We start from the raw sequence: 16,383 nt of genomic DNA on the forward strand, positions 1-16,383 counted from the left end.
CGGGAGCGTGCGCGCGGGCAGAGCGCCGCCAAGGGCTCGGAGCAGGGCAGCCAGGGCAGAAGGTGGCCAGTGCTGAGAGGAGGCGCTCAAGAGACAAGGGCTGGGCTGGAAGGGCTCGGAGTCAAATGCTAAGGTGTGCTTTTCCTACTTAAGACATCCCGTGGAGGCAGCGGCGCGGAGAGGAGAAGGGAAGAGGCAGAGAAGGAAACCCAACAGGCTGCGCCCTGGGAAGGCAGTTAGGGGCTGGACTGAGGAAGTGCCGACGGAAACGGGGAAGGGGCTCCGCTGAAGCTGTGGCGGGGGTGGGGGCGGGCAGAGGCTGTGGGCCCGAGCTGGGTGGAGCTGGGTGGTGCTGGGTGGTGCTGGGTGGTGCTGGGTGGTGCGGAAGGAGGGCAGGCAGTGGGATGCGACCCAGCAACGCTTTTGTGTTGAAGGCGGCCGGCAATCAGTCCAGTGGGTATCTGGGTAGATATGTGCACATCCCCTGGGGACCGTGTGGGGTCATGACCGTTTGTGGGGAGGCAAGGTCCTTGAGATCACCCAAGGGGACTGTATCAGCTGGAAAGTAAAAGCAGCCAAGAAAGGAATGAAGCCTGGAAAGCGCATGTAAGGGACGGGGAATGAGAGCAAGGAGAAGAAAGAGAAACGAAGACTGGGAAAGAGAGCCTGCGACAGGAGGAAAAGGCTAGGAGAATACTGTTAAAACAGGAATGGACCACATGCTGCAGACGGAGCCGGCAAGCGCGCGCTCGGGATGGGGCTCTGACACTCCTGCCCAGTCACAGCTTTGGTACAAACCAAGCTGGATTTTGGACAAAGGGGAGAGAGGAATAATAAGGGAGGCATCAGGGTGGTAGGGATGGTTGTTACTGGTCCTCCTGCTATCACAGATTTCACAAGAAGCTAAGGGGAGAAGACTGGTGGGGGGTGGGGGGACACGGGCACGACAGGGACAGACGTCAAACCTGAAAATCCATTTAGCAACCCTTAGCGACTGTCGAAAAGATTTTCCATGAAAATACTGGGTTGAATTTCAGTATCAGTAAATTAGAAAGAAGATAATGACTCTGAATTGCATTATTTTGGCTGTGCGACAGGATGTGGCATTTGCCTTTACCACCTACTTTATCATAATGCGAACAGTACATACAGTAAGTGTTTGACACTCTGTCAAGATGGCCCTAATGATCCCAATTGTAGGAAACTTGATGTGTGGTACATATGGAGAAGGTGCTGCCTATTATTAAATTCAGTTGAGATAAACGCATCTCAAAATCTTGAAAGGCCAGTACATCAATTAAAATATACTTACACAACTTGTTGCCTTCTTTGTCATAACCGTGGAGATAAATACCACCAATTTCCAATAACCATCTGGGAATGGAGGATTCAGTCAGGTCTAAAAAAGGATAAACCTGATGAGTAATTGTAACTTAGGGGCCTTTTAAAAAGAAAACTTACAATGTAAATGCTAATGTTATATAGCAGATCTAATATAAAAAAAGATAAGCTTATTCAAGTATCTGGAAAGAACCTCTGGCAATAAAAAAATGGTGTTTCTTACTAAGTAAACAAACTACATAAAGACATGGATGAGAGAAATGGGAAAAAAAATCCATTTCCCTTGACACACTGGCCATTATTATGTGGACACATTTCCATGTTTTGGTTGTGCTTCACATAGTAATTTTCAGCAAATACTACCACGATTGGACAATTTCAAGATAACATGCTAGTAAATATCCACATTACAGCCTCAGGGTTGATTTAAAAATCACTTATGGTTTCTCTAGCAAAATATTTTTCTACAAAGGTTCATATCTAGTAGAGTCTAACACATTTTAAAATCTTGGGGCAAGTGGAAAATACTTGGAAAAAAAAAGCTAGATCTGTTAGCAGGAGGAACAAAACAGGGTCTGTCCAGTCTCTAGTGAGAACACAGCAAGGCAGTAAATGCCAAGGCTTTTGTTTCATTCACCAGTAGTTCCCTGAGAACTTTCAAAGATTCTTTACCTTTCTGCACCCCCCCTTTTACCGTATCTCCGCCCTGTGTCACTGGAAACTAGCAATTCCGTATAAGAAAATACTACTGTTTAGCTTAAAAGTTCATTCTGTACTTAAATGATTTACATTTCTTTGCTTGATTAATAAATGCTTCACTGTTTGTTGACATGATCTATGGTTTTTACATTTCCAATCAAATTATTTCTTAAATACTCCCCTTCTCATGGATTTTTTTCTACAAGTATGAAGACTGGGGAAGAGTATCTGCTCTGGATTTATTTGTTGACTTTCTTAAGTCTCCAGACTCACTCACTCCAGAGTCTGTAACCCTCAAGGTCAAGAAATCCTTCTTTGTACCTCATCAAAACCAGTAGTTATGCCAGATTCCTCCTGTTAAATTTTACAAGAGAGATAATGTGTAACCTTTCCTGTCAAGGGTTCTTCGTATACTTGAAGAGTGTTAGAAAAAAAAAAAAAACAACGCTTCTAAGATTTAAAAATCCCATTGTGGGGGAAAATGTCAATCTAGAATTGGGTCTTCAAATCAAGAAGTTAAGCAAAGGCTGCCATAGGCATCCTTGGGGATAAGCCTGCTTTTTTTAGGGGCCCCCCGTTACTTAGTAATGCTACAGGGGGTACCTATTAGCACAAGGAACTCTGGGGATAGAGCAAGATACAAGGCAACAACTGAAAAACAAAACAAAACAGGAAAAGAGTATCTTCTCCATACCTCTAGGCCTTGTAGTGACGATGCTGTCTTGCTATTGTTCAGTGGTACTGAACTAAATGAGCACAGATTAAGAGACTCTGCTCTGAGTGAAAGAATCTGAATGTAATTCTGCTCCTTGGTGATCTGACTTCCCTATGAACGATACTACTTTTAAGACATTCGTAAGATGCTTTCAAAGTGTTAGTGGGTTTTTATAAAACATTGTATTTTGGTGTTTATGATGATTACCAAGAATATTTGCAAATACACTATTTGATAAATGTAAAACTAACACTTATGCAGGGGACAGTATACTGTCAAGGTTAAATTGAACGTCTTACCATTGACACACATTTCTTTCCTCCACTGAAAACTCTCATCAAGCATCTTCAGTGTTTCATCAACAATACTATGTCTCCACAGTAAGTAACTTTCAACCCAGTTATCATCTTGTTGTAGCCTTTCAACATCACGTGGATCATATTTATCTGGCTTATCTGGGGGAAAACAGTAATAAATAGCCAAGTCAGATACATTCTGCAGTGAGTAATAACACTAATGCCAGGAGAAAAAAGATAGGCAAGACAAAGGTAAGCTACAGAAGACAGCCACTTGAAGGATGCAGTTCAGATGAAAATGCAATGTAAAGGGTTGACGGAATTTCTAATTGAGGGGAGAATAAAGTTATCCAAAGATGACAAGCATACTTTAAAGGTTTATTTATTTGTGTGTGTGTGTGTGTGTGTGTGTGTGTGTGTGTGTGTGAGAGTGAGAGAGTGATAGAGAGAGAGAGAGAGCATGTGCGCACAAGCAGGGGGAGCCGCAGGCAGGGAGAGGGAGAGGGAGAAGCAGGCTTCCCGCTGGGCAGGGAGCCCGATGCGGGGCTCGATCCCAGGACCCTGAGATCATGACCTAAGCTGCAGGCAGATGCTTAACCGACTGAGTCACCCAGGTGTCCCGGCAAGCTTATTTTAAATAAGCCATAGTAGAATTAAAAAATAAGACCACAGTAAAATGTTTAAAAGATTGTTATTTATTCATTTGAGAGAGAGAGAGAGAGACAGAAAGAGCAGGAGCAGGGCGAGGAGCAGAGAGAGAGGGAGAAGCAGACTCCCTGCTGAGGTAGGAGTCCTACCACGTGGGGCTTGTTCCCAGGACCTGGAGAGATCACGACCTGAGCCAAAGGCAGATGTTTAACCATCTGAGCCACCCGGGTGCCCCAAGACCACAGTAAAATATTTTGCATGACCCTCTCTAAAACTATAAACCAACATCTAGGAAGATTATGTTGCCTGAACTTGAAATCCTTACCCTGGTCAATGAAAAAAAAAAATGAAGTTTTATATGTAAAGAAAGAAGTTGTACTTAAGAAGACATCTGTTTGGCAATATCGTTTCTTTTAAAGATTTATTTATTTTAGGGGGGAGAGGCAGAGAGAGTCTTAAGCAGACTCTGCACCGAGTGCAGAGCCCGACAAGGGGCTCGATCTCACACCCCTGAGATCATGACGTAAGCTAAAACCAAGAGTCAGATGCTCAACTGACTGTGCCACCCAGGTGCCCCTGGCAATGTCATTTTAAAAAAATGAAATACAAAATGGAAAACTGACCCTGTGTGTAGCAGTCAACATTTCCCGTAATTTACTGGAATAACCGTTTCCAATAATTTCTTATCATCTGCTTACGCACAAGCTATGGTACTTGATATTCCTCCTTCCACATCTTGCTTTATTTTTCTGTAACTGAACTTGGTCTCACAACCACCTCTGCACATCCAGATTCTACCATTCTGCAAGACTCCTTTCAAATGTTTCCTTCCACAAAAATTTCCCTGAGCCCAGAAGGAATTCCTTCCCTCCTGTGAACAGGTACAAGACTTAAACCAAGCCTTTCTTAAGGCACTTAGCATGTTTTCCCTTTAATCAGTTACGGCACATGTGCTGTAACTTGCCACACAGAGACTGTGTGTGAAAGCACAGCCTATATATTTTAGGACTCCTGCAAAGCAGGTTATACTAGTGCCACAAAAAGGCCTTCAGGAGACCTCAATCTATTCCTTCTCTATTTTCATTTTCTCAGTTAATGGTACCCTCCCAGGGGCCCAAGTGGGAACTTCAGAAAATTCCCTGGCTCCTTCATCTCCATTTTTTTTTTTTTTTTTTTTTTGCATCTCGTTAGATGCCAAGTTTTACAGATTCTATCTCCTCTCTATTTACTCCGCCTTATTTCAAGCCATCAGAGATAACAGCCAAAAGGCTGGAAAATATAAAGCACAAAGATTCTTCGTTGAGTCTCAATTTCCTTATCTTTAAACTGCTTTAGATAATGACAGGGTTGTGTGAAGATCAGATGAAAACGTATATATGAAAGTACTTGGAAATTTAAAGCGCTTTAAAATTTAAGATTAGTTCATGAATCATGCATTTGCACAGGGTTACCTTGGATATCTGGGCTCTATTTTGCTAATCTATGTGATGACTGATTCTATAGTAGGTAAACCCTGGAAAATGTTTTATGGCTCTGTTACTCAAAAATTCATCAGTATTCAAAGTCCAACTTTTTTTTAATTTATAAAATTGAGTCGGATATAAAAAAGTTGACACTGTTGCGCATCAGGAGGGCCCCTGTGAACACCTGTCCCCTGAAGAAGCACCCTCCAGTCTGGCCACTGCACAGCCCCCACTGCTCCACCAGTAATACACTGTTGTCCTTGAAGTTACAGGCTGGCTTCTTCGTTTGCAAGAACATTTCTGCCAAATGCTCAAGTCTGAATAACCAGTTTCCTTGCCACGAAAAATGTTGACTAATCCAGTTGGCAACTCAAACATGCAGAAGTGTTTCGTGTGTACTGCCCAATTTTGTCACACACAACATTAAAAGGACATGTAATAAAGGGTCAAGGTTTAATAAAATGTACTGCTTCATCAGGGGCTTTCTAAAATAAAATTGGCTTCTTCTGCTTTTTTTTTTTTTTTTTTTAAACTGAGAGTACCCACAAGGAAGACTACAATGACCACTAGCCTTGATCTGGGCTGATGAGCCAGCAGTTTTGCCCATGGCTTCTGTGTAATCAGCTCAAATAGCAATATGATAAAAAAGGCAAATGGCTTCTTAGCATTATTATGAAAATAGTTTTGACCTCACAGGCTCCTGCAGAGTCCTGGGCATCCCCCAGGGTCCAAAGACTAAACTCAGAACCACTTACCTGGAACAATATATGGCAAGTGGTACAAACTCAATAAACATTAGCCATAGGAGAAGACGACACCATGACTGTTGTTACTATCATTGTAACCACTGCTGACATTACCACGAGGGATACCATAAAAGAGACAGCACCTGTTACTATGAAATGTAAAGCAAACTGCTTTGGGATAGCTTTTAGGGATGGAGGTCTTTGAAATTAAAATCTCCATTTATAATAAAATGACTAATTACTGTTATTGTCAGGATGTGTGCTTATATATGAAATGCCTGTTAAACATTTAGCCCTATACAGCTAGGGAAAGAGAGCGCAGGAAAAGACAGAGAAGGAGAGGATTGGGGAGGAGGTCCTATATGGTGGGGGGGGGGTAGGGAGGCAGGAAGAAAGTCGGGGCAGAAGAGGACGGAGAGGAGGGCTGAGGGCAGGAGAAGGGGGACACACACACACACACGCAGGAAAAGACAGTCAACTGAACATTCAAGGTAAGGAAAGCTTGGCCAAGTGCAATAAGGGTGCTTATGACAACACAATTTGCTGCTTTCAAGCACAGCTCCCAGACAACTGAACCCTCAAGTGTGAGGTGGTTTTCAGAAAACCGGTCCTCTGGTAAATCCAGATGTCACAGGAATAAACTAAAGAGGTATACTCAGAAGGTAACTAAAGCTACCAAACACACATTTGTGCACATACACCTCTGCCACCTCCCACCTACTCACGACATCATTTTGAAAGACTTTACCTCTCAATAATTAAAGCATAAAAAACGAGGAAGAGATTAGTTGTGTACACGGACATGTATGTGTATGTCCATATTCTCATTATACCTTATCCTTACTACTTTCATCTTGCTGCAAACCAGCGAAAACTTCATTGCAAACCAACATTCATCTCAAGTTATGGGTTTTTTAGCCTCAACTTTGCAGTTCTTCCAAACAGCTCAAAGCTCGTTTTGGCCACCCTTTGTAAGAAACCTTAACGGTTCACCCACGGTCTACTGTATTTTTCCACTATTTATTTCTTCTTGTACAAATTCTGCTGTGTACATTGGTCCTGTACTTATATGGTGTTTCACCATCAAACACATACTCAAGTTCAGAATTTGGCAGAGAAAGAACTAAAGATAAATGGCAAGGGAGATTGAGCTCTCACACAGGACTAAGTGTTTCAGAGTAAAGATGACTTCTTTCTCTCAGCTTCTCATCTCTTCCTCTTCTGTTTGTACGTACACACACACACCCCCTCACACCCCTTCATACTGTCTCTCACGTATACATTCCAAAAAATTTTTTAAGTTTTGCAGGATACAGTTTTTACTTGTCAAGTGGTGAATTTCATCATTAACTTTTCTTTTTCTCCCTCGTACTCGTTGGCTGGTGAAATTACCAACAGGTCAGAACTGTATTTTAAAGGTAACGAATATGAAAAAAAGATCTAGCCAGATTCAGGATATGGGGCAGAGTGATGGAATCAGAAGACCCATGCTACTATGTATAGGGACTGAGCAAGTCACTGATTTTCTTCTCTGTAAAATGGAGATAAGGTCTGCCTACCCACAGTCTTATGAAGATCAAGAACACTGAAAATTTTAAATACTATATAAATGAATTTTCATTAACCTAAGGTAGAATGCTATCCATGAATATAAGATTAAATTCTAATTGGCCCATTAATCAGTTGAGAAAATCCTAGAAGTATACTGTAGTTATTATAAATGTGCCTAAAATTCAGATAAAGGTTGGAAAAAATACAAAAGTATTCTGATAATGAAAACTAGAGAAAAATTCTTAACTAGACAACATAATGACATTCAAAAGCAGCAAATATACAACTGTCAAACATTATAGTAATTTAAAACCTCCTAAACCCTCTTATTTCTCCAGGACTTTGAGCACTGATCCACTTAAAGTCCTGGCAGGGCCCCGGAAGAGCATCTGTACTGTCTGGAACATTTCTATTGGCTGGAATGTGTTACTGTCAACAGTGGGAGTGATCAGGCTGAAATAACAAAATATTCCCTTAAGGACATCCTTAAGGGAATTTTAGTAGGTCACAACCTACCCTAAATCTCCCCTTTCCTGTGACATCATCTGGTGAAAGACCGAGAGGCAGGTGCTCTTTTAAAATGGGATTAAGCCACAAAAAAAAAAAAAAAAAAAGATGGGATTAAGCCACTAGCCTATAGCAGTGATTCTCAAACTTCAGGACCTGTCAGAACCATCAGGAGGGCTTGTTTAAAAGGGCGATTACTGGACCCCACTCCCAGAGTACTTAATTCATGGACGGGAACCAAGAATCTGCATTTGTAACAAGTTCCTACAGGATGCTGACTGCTGTTGGTCCAGGGATCACACTTTGAGAACCACGGTCTATTACAGGTGTTGGAATACTTTCTGTAAAGGGCCAGATGGTAAATACCTAAATATCTTAGACTTTGAAGGCCAAACTGGCTGCCACTGCTGATTCTTCTTCTTCTTTTTTTTAAGTAATCCTTTAAAAATACAAAAACCATTCTTAGTGCAAGGGCTATACAAAAAGAAAACTTTGCTGACCTATGATTTGTTGTAGAGAGGGGAGGTGCTTTCTATCTTAGATGATATATATCTCCGTTTATTTATTCAGGTCTTCTTTCAATGTTCTTTAGTAACACAATTTTCTTGATAAAAGAAAAAATGTTGCAAATTTCTTCTATTAGATCATCATGCACTTTAGAGATTTTTGTGTTGCTCTATGAGCCAATAAAGAGTAGCAAACCCTCTACCTCTTATTTTCCTTGCCATATTGGTAACTAGGTTATTTTATATACTGAAGAATTTTAGAAATAATAGTGGCGATCACTGCCTTTCCCTTGACTTTATGGGAGTTACTTTGAAGTTTCACAATTAAACATAACCTTTGTTGTAGGTTTTTAGGAGATACACTTAGAACAAAGAAAGTTTTCGTTGTTTGCACGAAGTTTTGTTTGCTTTACACAAAGCTGAATTATAGCCAGTGTGGTTTCTGTCTTTGTTGAAATAAAAGCCTTTCATTTAATTTTGTTAATGCATATATATATTTCTATTTGCTCAAGTAATTATAGAAAAAAAGAAAGAGAAATATGGTTAACTAAAGAGAAAAGAGAAGGGACAGAAGAGGCACATGAAGAGAAGGGACAGAGAGGCACATGAGATGAAAGACCTCTCAATGTTTACCTTTTTATGTGGTTTTGATTGTTGAACCTGACCTATTCAGAAATGTCATTGAGAAGCATGTTGTTAATGTGGTAAGTTCCTCTGCTGCATCTTCTGTTACCATCTTTGTGTTCCTGGGAGTAGCCAACTGCTTGGGCCTTATCTGTGGGCACGTCTCTCTGCAAAGGGGACAGTGGTAGGGACCTACGGCTGCCAACTCAGTCTCTTTAATGGTCACTGATCCAGTTAGGCTTTATACTTCTCATTGAGACAAAGTGAGAGGATTTTTCTCCTCTCCATAAAGTTTTCCACTTAATCTAAGCTTTATAACTTACTGTGATAAAGCTGGTGACTGTATTCTCCTATGATTTTTAAAATCTCTACCACATCTTTACTTATGTGTGCTTTTTGCTCCTCCTGTCTTTGCATTTTCCCCTTGCTCTTAGTCATCCTAAGGCTTGTCTGTTTCACTAGTCCTTTCAAAAAACCAGCTTATGTTTATTACACCGACTATCTTCTTTCCTATATCATGAATATCTGCTCCTGTTTCCTTCTACTTTCTCTGTATTTACTCATGTTCATTTTGTAGCTCCTTGAATTGAATTATAGCTGATTTTAATTTGGGCCTTGTTTCCTAATCAATGAACGTAAGACCCTGGATATTCTGTTGCTCAGCTTTAACTATTTAGTAATTTCCATTGTGATATCCTCTTTAACCCATGGGTTATTTAGCAGAGCTAAGAATTACACACAATACAGGGAAGTTGTTAACCCGTGGGTTATTTAGAGGTGTGTTATTTTAGTTTCCTAACATTTGATTTGTTTTTAAGTACCTGTTTGACTTGTTTTTGTCTTTTGGTGCCAAAACCTGGGACTGTGACTTCTAATACAGTTGCTTAATGGTGTGAAAACATGGGTCTGTATGATGTAGCTGCTTTGGAATTTCTGAGACTTCCCTTATGACTTAATATGTGGTGAATGTTTGCAAAAGCTCCAAGAGCACAAATATATTTTCTAAAGTATATATATTCCCTATTTGTTGAGAAGGGACTATACATTCATATATACACATACATATATATCTTTGATCAACTTTGTTCATTGTGTTAGAGTCTAAAATCTTGGGGCACCTGACTGGCTGTCAGTAGAGCATGAGGCTCTTGATCTCAGGGTCCTGAGTTTGAGCCCCATGTTGGGGGTAGAGTTTACTTAACAAAACATAATTTGAAGGATCCCTTGCCTGCATGCTCTGCGTATTTCTCAAAGAGGTTTGTTAAAATCTTTCAACATGTTTGTGTATTTCTTGAATTTCTCTCATAATTCTGGGAGCTTTTGCTTTATATATGTGAAGGCTTATACTGTGAGATACTTATGTTATTAGTTCTAAATGTTAAACCTTTTCAGGGTTCCATTAATCAACAGTAGAATCCCTTTTTAAGTGTATTAATGTTTTTCACCCTAAATATCTTGTCTAACGAAAATGCAGCCAACACAGTATCACTTTTGGTTAGTACACTTTGTTTTGTACACTTTTTTCCATCTCCTTACTTTAATCTTTCTACATTAATATTCCATTGTGTGTATTCAAATAACAATTGACTAAATACAAGTTGATATCCTAGAAGTGACAGTGTACTAGTAACAGACTCTTTAAAGTTGCATATCTCACTTAACATTCAGGATGAACATATACGAAGAATAGGTATCAACAATTTAAAGAGATAAGTCAAAAAAACATTTGCCAGGCACTGATAAAAGTCATTACTGAGAATAAGGATTCAAAAATAAGCAGGTCTACCAATTCTCTATCCTATCACCAATTTTACCCCTCGAGTCTCCATGTGAAGTTACAATCTTACATGAATGGATAAAGACGATGTGGTATACATACACAATGGAATACTACTCAGCCATCAAAAAATAAAATCTTACCATTTGCAATGTTGTGGATGGAACTAGAGGGTATTATGCTAAGTGAAATAAGTCAATCAGAGAAAGAGAATGATCATATGATCTCACTCATATTTGGAATTTAAGAAACAAAACAGAGGATCATAGGGGAAGGGAGGGAAAAATAAAACAAGACAAAATCAGAGCAGGAGACAAACCATAGCAGACTCTTAAATCATAGGAAACAAATGGAGGGGAGGGGGGTGGGGGGATAGGGTCCCTGGGTGATGTAATGAGCACTGCTGATTATGTAAGATTGACGAATCACTGAACTCTACCTCTGAAACTAATAATACACTATATGTTGATTAATTGAATTCACATAAAAAAATAAAATAAAATACAACATAAAAGAATTTACAATCTTATATTCTCTATGACAGAGGCTTGGTATTTTTAGATATGTAAAATAAGGACAGAAAAATCGATAAACTCTTAAAATCTTTTCCTCTTGCTCTGATCATGAGAACTTTTTTTTTTTTAAAGATTTATTTATTTTTATTTTCAGAGAGTGAGAATGAGAGAGAGAGAGAGAGCACATGAGAGGGGGGAGGGTCAGAGGGAGAAGCAGGCTCCTCGCCGAGCAGGGAGCCCGATGCGGGACTCGATCCCGGGACTCCGGGATCATGACCTGAGCCGAAGGCAGTCGCTTAACCGACTGAGCCACCCAGGCGCCCCGATCATGACAACTTTAAAAGGTTTACTGTGAGAATGTTAAAGATGGAACAAAATTTAAGAAAATGCAAGTGTCTGTCTACCTATCTGGTATAGGCTTCCACTATTGAAGGATAATACATAACTAATTAGCTTTGAAGACTAATTTATGCTCTCTCACTATATGCTAGCTCAGAATGGAGCTAGGTATTGCAGACGCAAAGATGAATAAAGCCTGAGTGGATCCCCTGGGGGGTTCATAATCTAGAGACTTATGTAAAACATTCAATAGTGTTTTAGTGACACTTTAAATGTCATTTTCCTTCTATTCTTCCTCTCCAGAGAGGGCAGCTGCTAAGGACAATCCCTGTTTTATGTACCCTTTACCTACAGAGGTTCCTTCCAGTCTCTGCTAATCATCCTGCCCTTGAAATTCTCTCAGAGATCATCCTGGTTCTTCCACTTCTCTAATCACTTTGTCTCCTTCAGCCTAATAAAATGAAGGCACTCTTCAAGATTAATTGCTTAATGGAAAAAAAAAGACAAAAGAAAGACATTAAAGAATGATCTAAAAGTTATACTTAAGATGAAACAATAATGATCCCAGATGCAAGATCTAAAACTCAAGAAGGGATGGCAAATAAAGATATTAGTAAATATATGGTAAGTAGACAAAAACTAACATATAAAACAATAATAAATGGAGGGAGGGGTGAATACGGAGAATGAGGTTAGAACTATACAATGACTATATTTTTCAGGGAGTAGAAAAGAGGAAACACTCCTAACTCATTTTATGAAGCTTGCATGATCTGGATGTCAAAATTGCACATGGAAAGTATAAGAAAGGAAAATTACAGGCTAATTTATGAATACAGATGTAAAACCCCAGCTAACTGAATACAGCAATGTATTTTAAAAACCTGATTAATAGAGTCCACAGCATTAACAGATTAAAAAGGAAAAAAAAAAAAACCAAGCAAACATCTCATCAGATACAGTAAATGTGTTCAGTAGATGAAGAAAATGCATTTAGTAAAATTCCCCCATCATCGTGATGAGGACAAAGCAACAAACAAAAACCAAAACCAACAAACCAGAAGGAAACTTCTTCATTTTCATAAAGGATATCTACAGGGATCATACTTGATGGTGACATGTTTGGGGCTATCTTTCTAAGATCAGGAACAAGACAAGTAGGCTTTTCTCACTGCTTCAATTCAACAGTGTTCTAAACTCCAGCCAGTGTAAAGTAAAAGCATTTAAAGTTGTAAGAATTGGGAAGTTAGAAAGAAAACTCATTACTTCAAGGTGATATTATTGTGTACACAGAAATTCCGAACTCATCTAGAGATAAATTATGAAAATTAGTAAGAGCCGGTAAGGTTTTTGAATTCAATATTAATGTAAAAAAGTCAAAAGTACTTTCTGTTAACCACAAACAATCAGAAAATAAATTCTTAAGAGATACCATTTAAACAATCACAAAAATAAAACATGTAAGTACCCGGGAATGAATTTAAGCAAAGTGAGTTAACCTCTATGGAGAAAATTATAAATCTTTCAATAAGGAAGAGTTTAGCAAAGATATACCAGGCTCTTGTTTAGGAAAACACCACCCTGATGATGTCAAGCCTCTCAGAATTGGTCTTCTCATTTAACACAATTCCATTCAAAATCCCAGCAACAGTTGGTTTTTTTGCAGAAACATAAGCTGATTCTAGAACTCAGAGAGAGGAACAACAGGCCAAGAGTCTGAAGAAGTGATTTTCTCAGAAGCAGAAACCAAATGGTCCATAAAGATATGAAGAAATGCTCAATCTCGCAGGTACTCCAAGCAATGCAAATTAAAACCACAATGAGATATCCCTACACCTTAATCAGATGGGCAAAAACGAAACAAAACAAAACAACAAAACACCACCGCCACCACCAAATTTTAGAATGTGGAAACTGCTGGTTAAAATGAAAACTGGTATAATCACTTTGGGAACTAGTTTGGCATTACTTAGTAAAGCTGAACATGTGCCTCGTCGATGACCCACACATTTCACTGTCGGGTGCAAGCCCTAGAGCAGCAGTCCTCAAACTTCTTGGTCTCAGGACCCCTTTTACACTCTTAAAAATAACTGAGGACTCCAAAGAGCTTTTTTATTTATATGGGTTATAGTTACCAGTAGTTATTCTATTAGGTATTAGAACTGAGGAAAGTTTTAGGGGCGCCTGGGTGGCTCAGTTGTTGAGCGTCTGCCTTCGGCTCAGGTCATGATCCCGGGGTCCTGGGATCGAGTCCCGCATCAGGCTCCCTGCTCGGTGGGAAGCCGGCTTCTCCCTCTCCCACTCCCCCTGCTTGTGTTCCCTCTCTCGCTGTGTCTCTCTGTCAAATAAATAAATAAAATCTTTAAAAAAAAAAAAAGAACTGAGGAAAGTTTTAAACATGAGAACACACAAGCACATATTCTATCAGCTGTCAGAGCAATGACATCACCATGTGCCATGTGACCTCTGGAAAATGCCAATGTATGCTTGTGAGAGAATGACAGTGAAAAAGGAAAATGATGTTTTGGTGTCATTATAAAAGTTGTTTCCACCTCTCCAGCTCCTTGAAATGGTCTCAAGGAACTACGGTTCCTGGACCAATTTGAGAACCACTGTGCTAGAGAAAGTCTAGGCACCAGACATGTTTATTTTTTTTATTTTTATTTTTTTTAAACATTTGTTTATTTATCTTGAGAGAGTGAGAATGAGAGAGAGAGAGAGAGAGAGAGAGAGAGAGAGAGAGAGAGAGAGAGTACATGAGAGCGGGGAGGGTTAGAGGGAGAAGCAGACTCCCCGCTGAGCAGGGAGCCTGATGTGGGACTCGATCCTGGGACTCCAGGATCATGACCTGAGCCGAAGGCAGTAGCTCAACCAACTGAGCCACCCAGGCGCCCCGGCCCCAGACATGTTTAAAAATGTTTGCAGCAGCCTTGCGCATAATAGCAAAGCCTAGAAACCACCCCAAATCCATCAACTGACATTTTCATTCCATGCACTACTACACAGCTATCAAAAGCAATCAATTACACTTATGTTTGATAATACAAATGACTCTTGAGTAATAGAAGCAAGTCATGGAAAAATACATTCAGCTTTTATTTTAAAGTTCAAAAACAGCTAAACTTAATAAAGTATTGGTGAAGAATACATCATAGGTGGTAAAGCTAATGAAAAGCAAGAGAATGACTAACACCAAATGCAGGACACACCACTGCCCCTGAATGGCAGTGTTAAGTACATGGGTGTTCACTTTATTCATGTTTCATACAATTTTTACTTAAAAGAGATTTCAAATTGTAAAAAATAATAAACCAAGACAAAGCAAAAATTAAAGGACTAGGAAATTATCAAACGAGAGAAAATTACTTAACGGCAATGAAAGAAACCAAAGGAATGGGTAATTTTGAATCCATTAAAAACATGAAAAAAGTGAAAGTGACATAAACAAGAAAAAGCCCAAACCATTTTTAAAAGCCATAGTAATGAAAAAAAATTTAAACTACAAATCGATGTAAATATCCGAAAAGAAGTTTACTCTCACTAGCAACCAGATGCAAACTAAAACAAAGAACCATCAGGTAAGGAGTGAGGACTTAACACGTGGGTAAGGCCGTGGTGAGACTAACACTGTAACACAGCTGGTGGGAATGAAGCTTGGTGCAACTTCTGGGGAGGAAACGGCAGCACATATATGAAGTGTCTTAAATATATTCATTCTCTTGAAACTAGTAATTCTCCTTCTAGACATGAGTCTTAAGGAAACAATCTGAACTACTGCACAAAAAACTGTACTAACAAAAAAACTGGAAAAAATATAAATATCCAAATAGGAAGTCTTAAGATAAAAGAAACTTATCTCTTATTTATTGAGCTGAGTATTAAATAGTAATGTAAAACACTGTTTACTTCATCAATCTAGGGAAATAAATTTGATCGTGTCAATAAAAAAAATGCAAGCCCTAAAATTACATACACAATAGTCTTTTAACTTTTTTTTTTTTTTAATGTATAGGAAAAAAAAAAAGACTGAGGGCGCCTGCGGGGCTCAGCTGGTTAAGTGTCCCGACTCAGCTCAGCTCAGGTCTCAATCCCAGGATCCTGAGTTCAAGCCCAGCAGCGTGTGGAGCCTATTAAGAAAAAAACCAAAAACTAAACGGAAAAAATGCATCCATTGTTAGCAGAGCTATCTCAGGATGGTTAGCTTATGGGGGACTCTTTGGGCTTTTCTGGTATCATCCAAATTCATTTATATGAATTCATGTACTTGTAAAGTCAAGAAACAAACCTAAAATAAGAAAACACACCAATCCCTCATCTGCTCTCCAAACTCAATAAAGTACAAACACATTGACTCTCTACACTACATTCCCACTGTTGTTAGCGGGCGTGCTTACCCTCTTTAAAGCTCATCAAAGCGGATTTCCCAGGGCTTCCCACTACAGTGCCTTAGCTCGGAACTATTTGATCCATCTAGATCACATTCTCTACCTGGCCAAGTTCTGCCATTTTCTAAAATTCCACCTTTCCGAAGTTTCCACCTTTTCTAAGTTTTTTCTCACTTGGTGCTAACCCAATCACCCCAACCACGTGTGACTTTTTTCCTTGTCTTTGATTTCTACAGAAATGATTTTAGCCCTCATTCTTTTTTTTTTTTTT

General features: G+C 39.4%; 1 protein-coding gene across 3 annotated transcripts in view; it reads right to left on the minus strand.

Annotated features, from left to right (window-relative positions):
• The window catches only part of MOSPD2 (motile sperm domain containing 2), a 58,390-nt gene that overhangs the window by 38,056 nt on the left and 3,951 nt on the right, over positions 1-16,383 (minus strand). For all 3 annotated transcript variants that reach the window (XM_025857713.2, XM_025857712.2, XM_073902061.1), the window contains exons 3-4: positions 3,055-3,210; positions 1,313-1,399 (exon numbers count right to left, since the gene is read on the minus strand). In XM_025857713.2, coding sequence (XP_025713498.1) covers positions 1,313-1,399; positions 3,055-3,210 — 243 coding nt within the window. The remainder of the gene's footprint in view (positions 1-1,312; positions 1,400-3,054; positions 3,211-16,383) is intronic.

The sequence above is a fragment of the Callorhinus ursinus genome, unplaced genomic scaffold, assembly GCF_003265705.2.
Source record: "Callorhinus ursinus isolate GAN/ISIS: 27379988/994484 unplaced genomic scaffold, GSC_fseal_2.0 scaffold16, whole genome shotgun sequence".
NCBI classification, from domain to species: domain Eukaryota; kingdom Metazoa; phylum Chordata; class Mammalia; order Carnivora; family Otariidae; genus Callorhinus; species Callorhinus ursinus.